The following is a 12,954-nucleotide window of genomic DNA, read 5'->3' as shown; positions in this document are numbered from 1 at the left end:
ATATATTTACTACAAATAAAACGGAAAACAAGAAAATAATTGTAGTAAATACGAATTTTAGTTTTCGACAGTTCCAATGGCAAAACTAAACTGGTGTATAACGAATTGAAGCGTTTTATGCTTATATTCAACAGGGTTTTAGTAGTATTTTAGATAACCTAGTTCTTATTTAAGCTCCACCGTCTACAAAGAATACAAAATGCTGCCTTTTGTGAAATTAATTTGATTTGAAGCAGCTTTTCCATTCAGGGATTAAGGAGGATTTTCACACTCACCCGTGGTTCCATTTTCCTGCTCGCTCAAATCGGCCAAAGATGCCGAAAGGGCGTCATTCATCCTGGCCGCCGATGACGTCATCGCCTTCGGCTGCGTTGCATTTCCGTCGGCCTTAACAATCAGATTCGCTGTTGCATTTGTGCCATTGCCCGTTTTCGCAGTTTCCGCATTGTGATTTACCATGGCGAAAAGCGGTGGCGTGTAGCTAGTGGCACTCCTCACAGCCGCCAGCTGCGCGTCCTGATTGCCTCACCCTGGACGCAAGTCCTTGCGACTTCTGCTCCTGGGGATCCAACACTTGTTGCCGACTTCCTTCCTTCCTCCCGGAAATGGAGAAATCCAACTGAAGCGAAACGGAAACGGGAGTAATGGTTTAGTTCGAGAGCTCTTGTCAATAAATAATTGCAATTTCGCTTGTGGCATATGTTTTTCTTGTTTAAATATATACTGTATGTATATCAATGTATATTTAAATATGTGCAATTATCATTTTGTTTGCAATATATGATTACATGAAATGCTATAATGCAATAAACAAATACAACGCATCTGTGCAAAAACTGTATCAAATAAACAAACCTGCAAAATTATCATTTTATGTGTTGTTGAGATTTATTTAAAGATTTCGTTTCGAAATAACAATTATTATATTGGAATTTTATGTAAATATTTGGCAACTTTATGGCTGAAATTAAAGCATCACCTTATGGTGACCTTTTGGTAAAACCTTAAGAAACCTCCATCGAGTAGGAACAAGTGTCAGTTTCGAAGTTATTGTTCACTTTGTTTGATGTTTGTAAAATGTTGTTCTAGATCCAGCATTTTCCCAACCTATTTCCACATCACTTTTCTTTGCCAGTTGTTTGTACAAAAGAAAACATATTGCCCAGTATGTAAATATGTCTTGCTTTTGTGGGCTTCGCTTGAAAGTGTCTATGCAGCAATTAGAAAAGTTCCCAGCCAACACATTTGAGAACGCAACAAAAGTTACTTTTTCTTTCAAGAGATGATAACAATACACTAAAAAAATAAACATAAATTGCAAGCGTAGATAGAAGTACGGAAGAAGACTATAAATATATATAGAATATTATTTTAAAACTCACTTTCTCAAAGCTTTTCCAATTTATTAATATTTAGGTTATGGTTTTACCATAAACAAAATTGTTTAAATGATGCACTGGCTTCTATTTCAAAGGATGTAACTTTGATTCGAGTACATTGCTGGACCAAAAGTGCACTGTGTAATAAATGTCAGTATGTCAAGCCGCCTCGACTGAAGTTCTCGCATATCCTTAAGGCATGCGACACTCTCCTTCCATCCTCGTCCTTTTTTTCTTTTAGAATAGAAAGAAAGTTGTCGCAGCTTTTGTAAACCAACCGAACTAAATACACTTTGGTACCATCGTTGTTCATTCAAGTTTGTAAAAGTTTTGCTCTTACGCGTTTTTGCTTGCCGCTTACAGCTGCACCTTTTGGCCAAGTTAAATTGTGTCCGTTTAGTTTTAAGTGGGGAAACACAAATGAAATCTGGTTTAAAGATATCGACAATTGCAGTAATCCGAACAAGAAATACGACGGAATTTCACTAATAGATTCAACAAGAATACTGGTAAATACTCTTTAATATCTGTTTTATTTCAACGAAAATCGCTTGCAGATATGAAAATGCAAATATACAATTATTGTAAGCAAACGTTGAACTTTATGATTATTGCTATTATAATGGTGTCTGCGGATAAAGAAAGGGAATCAGCACATGTGTTGTATATTCCAAAACCACAAATCGTTTTAAGGATTATTACCTTAATATATTGTAATATCTGCACGGAAATACATATATTACTTTCTGTTTCAGTTAGTATGTATATTATATTATTATATATAAAAAAATGTATTTAAAGTATTTGATAATAAAGTGTTCAAATTTTTTGTACACTCAGAGAAAAAACCGTTCTCAAAGATCTCGATTTGAGAATCGAATTCGATCTCAAAACCTAGCCAAGATCGAACCATGCTCAGCATACTCAGATCGAGATCGAAGCATTCTCAGATTGCAAATTTTCTCTCATTTGTCTCTCGCTCAAAGTTTTTTCAGCTCTTTTTCACAATGTTAAGCCCGACACTTTCAAAATATCAACATTGAGATCGTTTTCTTCTCGAAATTAAGAAGCTTTCTTTCAATGGCAATTATTGTTGCCACTGAGTAAGCTAAATGCAACCGATATCGATTTTTTTCGTTCTTAATTTTTCTGGTTGTACACCAATTTCTATATCATTTTGTAAATAGTACGGAAAATCTTGTCTAATTTACCCTTGCTCCAAGACCTTAGATGTGGCACACAATAAAGCCAATGATAGACTCAAGTCCAACTCAAATTCATTGTCATTTACACCTTTGTCTCGTTTTCATTGTGGACACTTGTGGAATTTCGCCTTTGCAAACACACGACTGCAAAACGGCGACCGCGCATTTGACCCCTGTCCATTAAAAAAAAACAGAAAAAAGCGGTGGGGTGGGGGGTGGAGGGATGGGGGGTTCTTTCGCAGAAACTACTCATAAATAAATATACAGAGATCCATTGTTGTTCAGCCGCATTTTGCTGGGTTTTTGAAGAGGGGTTCGGTTCTTTTTTTTTCGAAACTGTTTTGTTTGGCTTTGCTCGCCGGGTCGTGTGTTCGTTCGCTTATGGCTTTTCATTTTCCTTCTATTTTTTTTTTTAGAAAAACAAGGGGGTTTGTTTACGCATTTGCAAATGGCAAAAGGGGTGCTTCGGTTTAGTGCAGCAGCGGTGGAAAAATAAAACGAAATGGAAATAAATAAACAAACCGTTTTGCTGGCTGCTTAAATTCGTATAAAGATTGCTTTCCCATTTTGTTTATGAATTTGGCAAATATTCGATTGTAGTCTTTTGCACTTGATATGGAAAACGAGGTACTTTATAAAGTATCTAGTTTAATTTAAGAAAAAAATATTTACATTGCTTACATAGGATCTTGATTAAATGCAATTAAATATTTTTGCCATGCAAAGTTCCCCTGATTTGTTTCATCTTTTACAATTACTGTGTTGTTAACGAGGCATTTGAGTAAAAGAAAAAAGTCTTTAAATACCTTTTTCACTTTGTAAACAAACTTTTTGCTTAAATGCCCATTCCACAGGTCTTTAGCCCCCTGCATCTAATTTGCTCGGGTAAACATTTTATGAATTATCTGCAGTTTAGCCATAAGCCATAAATATGGCTGTGTAATGTGCATTTCCTTGCAAATCTGCATTTGCTATATTTTTATAGCTAGCCGGCGAACGTGGCGGATGAGCAATCTCATTCGCACTTGCGAATTCTCGATTTCGCTCTCGTTCTCTGGAGAATGCACTGAAAGCAAGGCCGCGGCTTTTGCCGAGGCTTTTGCCTCGGCCAATTATCTTAATTTTTGCATTTAACTTATTATCATAATTATCATATTTTGGATTTGTGTGAGTGACAGTGGACTGGATAGAACGGAAATTCATCAATTTTGCGTTGCCACGTTTATCATCGCAGTTTAAAAGGTGCGCGAATTTCTCGCGGCATTATACGCAGTATATAAACGTATCAAATGTGTGTGTTTATACTATATATTTGATGTCGACTGTTTGCTATCCGCGGGCATTTATAACCTCAAAAAAACACACACTCCCATTCAAGCCCGCGGATGTATTATTTTTTCTCCTTTTATTAAACATTTGTATGCAATAATATTGGAACTTTGTGCTCTTTGAACGATGAGCTTTCGAGTGTTTTGTGTTTGTTGTTTGAAATTGATTAAAGTAGCACCCAACGGGGGTATGCTTTTCAAACATTTGAGCACAGAAACAAATCAGCCTTAAAGATTCTTAATTAATATCATATTTAATTAAATTGAGCAAGCAATATATTTATCAAAACACACTTCTATTTATCGTATTTCGAATGGTTTGCTCCTAACAAATCATAAGCAAGGCAAATATTTTTCCAAGTGTACACTTGATTGAATAACCGCGAGTGCAAGTGTTAGTGTGCCAGTAAGTTCATTCGTGTGTGTGTGTGTGCGTCTGTTTTTTGTATCTTTGACTTTGATCGCGCATGATTAATGATTACGCCTGCGTTTATTGCCATTGCCACTTGGAGGAGGGATTCCGGGGAGTGGGGCTGATAAAACTTTTCTTTCCGCCGCTTTCGGGACTTCGATGCCCAGTGTGTCTCTCATATTTCAACTTGAACACCTCCGCCCAGTGGGGTGGCGTTTTCTTCGTGCGTTTGTCATCATTTATATATAATTGGACAAACTTGGCGCACAGTACACCATATATCACACTGAAGATAAAGGTATTAGAGATTAGTGTAAACGAAAAAGATATTTAAGCCTAAGGTGGGTTATAAATAACAAGTGCACTTTTTTATCCGCCTTAGATACATTTCTTTTAACTATTCGATGCCTTAAACAAAGCATATGAAGAGCTTACTAAGGAAACATAAATGTACTTAATTTAGTAGATTAACTTTGTCTGCTTCCATTAGGAGCACTAAAACTGTTGTCCGAATAAGAAATTATAAATTTAATTAAAGTTTAAGAGACGCCACAAAAAGGAAGCAAAAGTGCGAATCCAAACTTGAAACACAAGCGAAACTTTCCTAATTCAATGCCCAAAAACGGAGAGCAATCCGGTTTTTGGCTGCAATGCAATTAAAACGAGTGCAGGTCCTGGCATTCTACTCGGGCATTTTCAGGACGCGAGTGGCCGTTCCACATCGACATCGAGTATACGCCACGTTGCACCGCAGAGGGGTAGAGCTCTTCAATGGCAGGCTAATTTTTGTATTCAATGCTTAAATTGCTGTCCAAAAAATAAATATATGTAAATAACCAGCCATTATGTGCCTGTGTATGAATGCTGATTCATTAGCCAAACCTTCAATTTCACAGACAGAGGGCCATTATTTTAAAAGCGAATTAGGCTAACCGCCCTTTTTGGTTTTGTGTGTGTGTGTGTGTGTGGTTGGGGGTGTTCTACACCCTGTGCACCACAGCTGTGGTGTGTGTTTTAGGGGGCGTGACTGTTGTGGCTTGGCCCTTCTTGCGGATTAGAGATCCTAGTTCTGTGGTCTCGCCCTGGCACATCCCATCTTTCCCTGGATGGCAATTCTCGCTGCTGCTTTTGCTGGATGGTGTTTGATTTGATTTGGCTGTGAATGCATAAACTACTTATGGGGAAAACATCAATTAGTCGAGCTAATTAAGAGGCGGCACAAGAGGATGCCAATGAAAACAGATGATAAAGAGCACTACTACTACTTCGGTTTTTTTTTTTTTTTCATTTATGAAAGCAAACAAATGTTTTTAATAGATAACTAAATTAGTTCTGGTCTAGTTGAGAATAACAAACGCATTGCGGGACCAATTGACACATATTTTTTACAGCTGGACAACAAAAGGAATTTCCCATTTCATTGACTGCAATTTTACTGTCCAATAATTATTTTCATGACGTATTCAAGTGGGTCGAGTCCGATTCCCATTAAAGTTAATTATCAAATGGCTGGCAAATCCAAAACCAATTTGAACCGGCTATACCAGTTTGAAGCGTTTTCGGGAGCAAAAAGACCTTGATGGGACAATTTAATGAAAATTATCTCCAGAAGCAGCCACAAGTGCCGTGCATTTTATTCCATTGGATCGCACTAAAATATGCTGTAATTGCTCATTTATGGATACAAAAGAAATGTTCGAACCATGTGCTAAGCGATTTTATTAGCTACCGCCGGCCATTAAAGTCGTCGACATCAAAAGTCTAAAAATACTCTTAGCCAAAACGCCAAAAACCAAAAAAAAAAAATAAAAATAAAAAACCAAAAAAAAAAGTAGAAAAAAAGTAAATATCGAGGAAAAATAAAGGCAAGCGGCTGCCAAAGCAAAACAACAGGTAATTAAGAATACAAATAAACAATGGGAATCTATTGTGAATTTGCAAAATGCAGAAAATCGCTTTCCATGCGGCTATTGGATATTTTGATTTAGATTCGCACAAAGTGGATTCCTTAGTTAACTGAAATACTTGTGTGTCAAAACGAAATATTTGTGCAATGTGCTAGACAAACTTGATTTGCCATAAAATTAAATTTCGCGCCCATTTGGCGAAGACCAGTGGAGCGGCCCAGCCCAAAGATTTGTGCAAATGCTCAGCTGCCAGAGGCATTTCAGCTGAAATCAATTTTTTGTTGGCTTCTCAAATGCATGGCCAAAAGCCTGGGCAAATAAATCAATTGGCAATCGGCTGAAAAACGCTTTTGAAAAATGTGCCGCGATCACTTGACATTCGCGAGTCGGACAAGTGTGAAAGGAAATGCTTACAAATCTGTATGCAAGAACTTTCGACAAATTTGCAGCACTCTGAAATTGATTGCCATAATTTAAGTGTGTGTATATAGGCAATATTTCAACAAAGTTCGAACTGCAAACTATTTGCGTCAACGGGTGACGAGCAACGTACGCAAACCGCTAGACTGCAATAGATAAATAGATAAATATATATAATGAAAGCATATACAACTCTATAAAAGTAATAATTTACTTGTAAAAGACACATTAATTCATAGAAGTTTACAGATGCAAATGAAATTGTTTCGTTTAGTTTTCTTTAACTTAAGTGTTGTCAATCCAAACTTATTGTTGACTTTTGTAGCTAATAAAACAATGCATGCATTTTTATGGATATTAAACTCATGTTCTGCAGCTTTTCATTGATGAGAACTAAAACTTTTACTGAATGCAATTAAGTTTGACAATTGAAAGTCCCAGTATTTGCAATAGTTATCAAATTTAATGTGAAAAATCTACGATGTTTAGTATCTTTTCAATAAAGATACAGCTTCAAATGGCTATCTATCGCAATTTAGAATCACTTTCTCACATTAGTACTTTAGAGACACAGTGTTTCATATAATTGTACTTCATTAAAAGGAATCGGGTGTCATTCTATATTGTTCATATAGTCATTGTACCTTGGCTTTTGATTCCTCTGAAAATGTTCTCTTTATTTCGGCTTGCTTTCTTCGTGTTACCCATCATTAAACATGTTAATTATTAATTTTGTTTAAGTCTTTTTCACACAGCGAAACAATAATGTTTAATGACAATCTCGATCACCATATTCTGGTACATAAATCCGAAAGATAAACACTATTTGAAGATGAATTTAATGGTGTTATGTTATAGATACATATATACATATATATTTATAGTGTGAATTGCAACCTGGCACTTTTCTCTCTGTGTATGCTTTGGAATTTGGCTGACACAGCACTGGTTGTTGCTGTTTGATTAGGCGTCTAGGTTGACACACGGGGGCACACAAATACAGACGGGCGGACATATAGACGGATCGGGCGACTGACAGAAAGTCCCTCATAGATAGACACCCATATACTTGCGGCGAACTCGAGCGACGGACATGAGCACATGTGTTGAAAATTTAACAGAAATGTGCAAATTTAATTAAATTCAAACGAGAAATAAATATAAATAAGCTTTATTCACACATGTACGTACGAATAGTACTATACATATCGTATGGTAGCGGAGATCTTGTGAAAATAAGAAGCTGTGTGACCTAAGGAAAAATAACAAATAACAAATACAACCAGCACAGTGCTGCTGCAATTGTGTACGGTACATAACATAAATAAAAACGCAATTTTCACAATTTTTTTAAACTTGACAAAGTCAAGTCACAGAGGAAAGCACAAACGCAACACTCGGCAACAAATTCTCATTTCCATTCTGAATTCACAATCTTTAAAATATATATTATTTTATATATTCTATTATTCTTATAACTAATGGTTTTGTTAACTAGTGTAAAGCGCAGAGAGGCCCTTGCAAAACGTGGGATCGGTAAGTGCTGTAAATTAGCCAAAACCCCAAATACTATGTGCACTAATTTATATTTATATTTATATTTATGTTTATAGGCCAGAGGAAAGATAAGGTCTCTAAAATGTAGACTGGGCAAGAAGAAGAAGAAAAGAGTTAAGCAGATAAGGTATTTTCCAAATAATAATAATAATAATGCAAGCCCCTTTTTTAATGACTCATAGCACACTGCACGTCATTACTCAGTTGCTAGTTGTGATAACTGAGTTTATTTCCTTAACTTTCAACTTTTTTCTTAACTGCCAATCATTTTATAATTTGCCATTCGATTGGGAAATATAGAACAGGTTTGGCCGCTGTGAATTTAAAATATAATTTGTCTCATTGGACTTAGTGGCGGCTTCAATAAAGCATTTTATCGCCGCTATCGCCATTTGATAATGGGCCTGGCCAAAAACAAATGGCCCGAAGTAAACTCGCCCAGGTCGCTTCTTCAATTTTTTTTTTTTGTTATCGGCGGAGCATATGGCAAGTGGCTTTGATTTGGTTTTTATTTTCACTTATTCATACTATATATATGTATATATACGCGAAAGGCGTGACACTTTTTATAGAATCTCGACTCGGTTCTTTACCATAAAGATAAACTGAAATCTGGAAAAAAATGAACTGCGCCGAGTGGGGGCGTTAATTTATTAATGCGGAGCCGTGAGCCAAAACAGAAATCTGCGAGAACACTTTTATAACTTGATTTATTTAAAGACAACGGCATTTGGCAAACGAATCCGATGAGTTGGTGTTGCTAAATGTGTGATTTAATTTAAAAATAAATCGAAATTATGAGGCATGAGCAGAAGGACATTGGCAAAGGTCATTGTTGACATAAGGAGGCAGCATAGGTAAATGCTATCAAATGGAATACAATAACTACTAGTATTTATCAGAATCAGAAGCAGATTTGACAATGGAAATTGTAACCAAAAAAGTTAACAAAGCCAACCCAACAGCTGTGTTCAACTAAATAGATCTTTTAGCATTTAGAAAATAAATATTATTATATATAATATATTTAGACAGTTTTAGAATTTGCACAACGTTTATTAAACTTAAACAAATTACTCTTTAAAATCGTTGAATGTTTAAGAATGTTAAGATCTTATTAGATCAATCAAGTGCAATACATATTTTATTGCATGTTGTTGTAGAATGTCTTGCTAAAACATTCTAAAAACGCGAGCACAATAATTTGAGCACAGCAGTATAGGAAAATATATAGATATATGTACTTATACATTTTGTATCACTTTTTCCAACCGATCTTCACACATAGCCAGCCAGCCGACCATCAACTCGTTCGGCAAATGAAGAAAAAGTTTCGAATAAAAAACCACTAAAAACACGAAATAGCAACAATAATAACCAGAACAGACGCCGAAATCGCCAGCAGCTGCCAGGCGGCATTAATTTAATTTGTTGCTTTAATTCGGTGGCACTTGTTGTTGTTTATTGTAATTAATAAACGTCTAACAAAAAGGCAAATATAAATAAATAAGTTTGTAGAAAACCCAGATCATATGCGATTAGCACTATCGCAACGAGAAGCAACAAAAAAGAGATGCCCGTGAATATATACATATATATATATTCCGATCTGTCGCAAATTCAGATTCAGATTCAGATTGTTTGCCCGCCGACTCGCATAGCATCGCATTTTTTGTATTTTTGGTATTTTTAGCTAATTTCAGTTGCTATTGAGCTTGGCAATTAGTTACACTCGATTATTCGAGAGCAGATTGCCGTCCCACAACTTCGATGTTTGTGTATTCTAGTTGTATTTGTTGTTGAATTGTTTTTTTTTTCGAAACGGAAGGAAATCGGCTTATGCATTTCATAGGCCAAAAATGAAATAAACTACTTGAGTGATGCCAATTTAATTATGTGCATGGTCTGGCTCTTTTATTCAAATCAGTTAGTTGGCAATTAATTACAGTTCCATAAGTTTCCATTTCGAAGATGGGAGTTCACGTTTTTTGCTTAGAATGGAAATTTTTAACAGCACAAGCACGTGATACGATGTTTGGTTTATTTAGTTGTTAAACAAACTTAGAATTCACAGTAAATTGTATTCTGTTGTCCATTATTCGCATGATTTATTATTAATTTTTACAATACCTAATTGCTGCTCGTATAATCCTCTGTTGTTGTTTGTTTCCTAATCATTTGAACCAATAAATCTATTTATCTATATATATTTGTGCATTGCATAGATGCGGAGACATTTCCCAATGGCACATTTTGTTTAAAAAATACACATTAACACATTTACACACTCGCACACACACACACACAGGCGCACACTTGCTATTTCCGATGCAAGGAAACGCGCGAAAAACGCGACCGCCTGAAAATCGCTTCTCAACCGCTTTCGAAACGCCAACGAACCGCACCCGTTCACGTTCTAATCAGAACTGAGACTGAGCAACCGAATGTCCAACAGGCTAAACGAACCCACTCCCACAGCAACATGTTGCCGACCTTGCCGAATGAGCGGCAACAAATCATTTTCGAGAGAGTCAATCGCCAAAAAGAGAGAGTGTGAGAGAGAACGGTGGATTCGGTGTTTTCATTTTGAAAATTAAATAACAATAATAATTCAAGGCGCCGGTACTCTTCAAAACGATTGCTATTGACCAACAGAAATGGAATTGAAGATATCTATTATATGTCATAATAATTTGTTACCAGAAAGCAGAGGTAAATAAAGCGGGTTTAAGACAGGTAATCAAGAAGCTTAGAAATATGTTGCATGCAATTAGGCGCAATAAACTCAAATAAATATTACTGATCCGTCATGTTTCAATGGCTGAATACCAAAATTTAATAAAATAAAAAATTGTAAATAAATACAAACTTTTACTTGAGAAGGAAAAAGTAAATACTAAAAGGTAAACACAAAAAGGAATATTTAATATGTAATTTCAATATGATATTCCGATGACATAAACGTAAAAAAAAACAGTGACAAATCCACGAATGTCATGGCATCAAGTCAAAATAAATACAATCGATTCTTAGCTTGTTGATTGGATTTCACTGATTTTCATTTTTCAAGGCTAACTTACAGCCATAATTCAAAAGAAGATACTCATGTGCACTGAACTGTACTATTAGTTATGCTAAATTCTCACTACTATTGTAATATAAGCTTAACAAGGTATTAAATGCAAATTTAAATTAAGAATGGCATAAAGATTATTTTTGTAATTCAGCTTAGTAATTAATGTTGCTACCTACAGTAAGCAAGAAGACTGTTCCACATCCATTCCAAATACGGACTAGTCAATGAATTAATCATTATAAAATCTGACAGAAAGCCATTAAATACATACATACATATATAAAATCGCTAACTTTAATCTTTTCAAGTATGTTCTTGATTATTGCAATTCAATTTGCAATAGTGCCGCTGCTATCAAGAAAAGGTCTAATCTATAGGCTACTTGTGACGGTTACCTAATAGATATTCCTTCAGCTGATTATGATTCTAATCATTCAACGTCTTCTATATGCCCCTTAATTAAATGAAAAATGTATGTACATTTTTATAAACTCAATATATTCTCTATATTTTAGAACAATATTAAATTATTCAGCAGATACAGCTTTGATTTGCACCTGGTGCAGTTGACACCACTTCGACCTCAATTTCCTGAAATTAAATTACTTACTAGCTGCTCAACTCTGTTCGTTGCCAGTTAATTTCAAACTAAGCAGGATATTGTCAACACTCGTTTCCAATCCCCTTGGATTGTCCTGTTTTCCTGTTTTCCGAGTGTGGGAAAATGTTTGAGCTGCTTTGTTGGCACACAAACACCTGGACAAAGTAAGTACTTTGCTTGCAGTGTGTTTGCTGACTTGTGCAATTTCCGTCTGACAACACGGGGCGTATACGTAATGAACTCTAACAGAACTTGGCCAACATATGTCCGCAAAGTTAGCCATTATAGGAGCAGATCTATCTATATGCAAACAGAAAGGCATTCAATGTTTGCTTATTGATATTATTAAGCTTAGATGTGCTTTATTCTTAATTGGATTCGATCCAATTTTATATCACAACTGGCATGGATTAGCTAAACAAGCCTATCTTTTTCACATTTGAAATAAAAATGCCCATTGCAAGCGATGAATTATAAAACAGAGCTATTTTAGGCGCAAATAAATGTACTGCAATTCCCAAATGTTTCGCATTATAGAATTTCTTATTCATTAACATTAATTGGTGGCTTTTCACCGCAAATTAATTTGCAGTCTACTAAATTATTGACGCAGAAAACACACAGAATATGTGTGACACACGCCTTGGTTTGTGAGAAGCAAAAAATACCTCTTCACAATATCGCAGGCAGCATTTTCATGGAGCTTTTTGGGGGATTTGGGATTTGCATAAATAATAATCATATTTCAACAGGCGAATAAACAAAAATTAAAGCAGCTTCAACAATCAGCGTCCATTAAAAGGCAATTTGTAGCGAGTAATGCCACCGATTGGAGAACCCAAGGATCAAGAAAGGCAAATTAACTAATTGAAGGCTCAAAAGGACTTTGCATAAATTGTGTGGACCGATAAAGGTGTCTCGTCTGCCGATAGATTAAAGACGGCCCTGGTAATGGCCATTCCCCAAGGTCATTCATGGCAATCGATGACTTTCCGTGGTTGGCGGCATGCATAATACATTCGCAGATCGAAATCAAAACATGTTTACCTTCGCACGGCGCTGGCAAAAG

At 35.8% G+C, this 12,954-nt stretch overlaps 1 protein-coding gene across 2 annotated transcripts in view; it reads right to left on the bottom strand.

The window, feature by feature from the left end:
- The window catches only part of Ac76E (Adenylyl cyclase 76E), a 38,674-nt gene extending 28,080 nt beyond the window's left edge, over nt 1–10,594 (bottom strand). For both annotated transcript variants that reach the window (NM_001259909.2, NM_079449.4), the window contains exons 1-2: nt 10,339–10,594; nt 276–619 (exon numbers count right to left, since the gene is read on the bottom strand). In NM_001259909.2, the coding sequence (NP_001246838.1) occupies nt 276–459 (184 nt within the window). In that variant the 5' untranslated portion in view covers nt 460–619; nt 10,339–10,594. The remainder of the gene's footprint in view (nt 1–275; nt 620–10,338) is intronic.
- Between the last annotated feature and the right edge of the window lie 2,360 nt (nt 10,595–12,954).

This window comes from Drosophila melanogaster, chromosome 3L, assembly GCF_000001215.4.
Source record: "Drosophila melanogaster chromosome 3L".
NCBI classification, from domain to species: Eukaryota; Metazoa; Arthropoda; class Insecta; order Diptera; family Drosophilidae; genus Drosophila; species Drosophila melanogaster.
The sequence above is the reverse complement of the archived record's forward strand: the minus strand, read 5'-3'. Positions and strand labels throughout refer to the sequence as shown.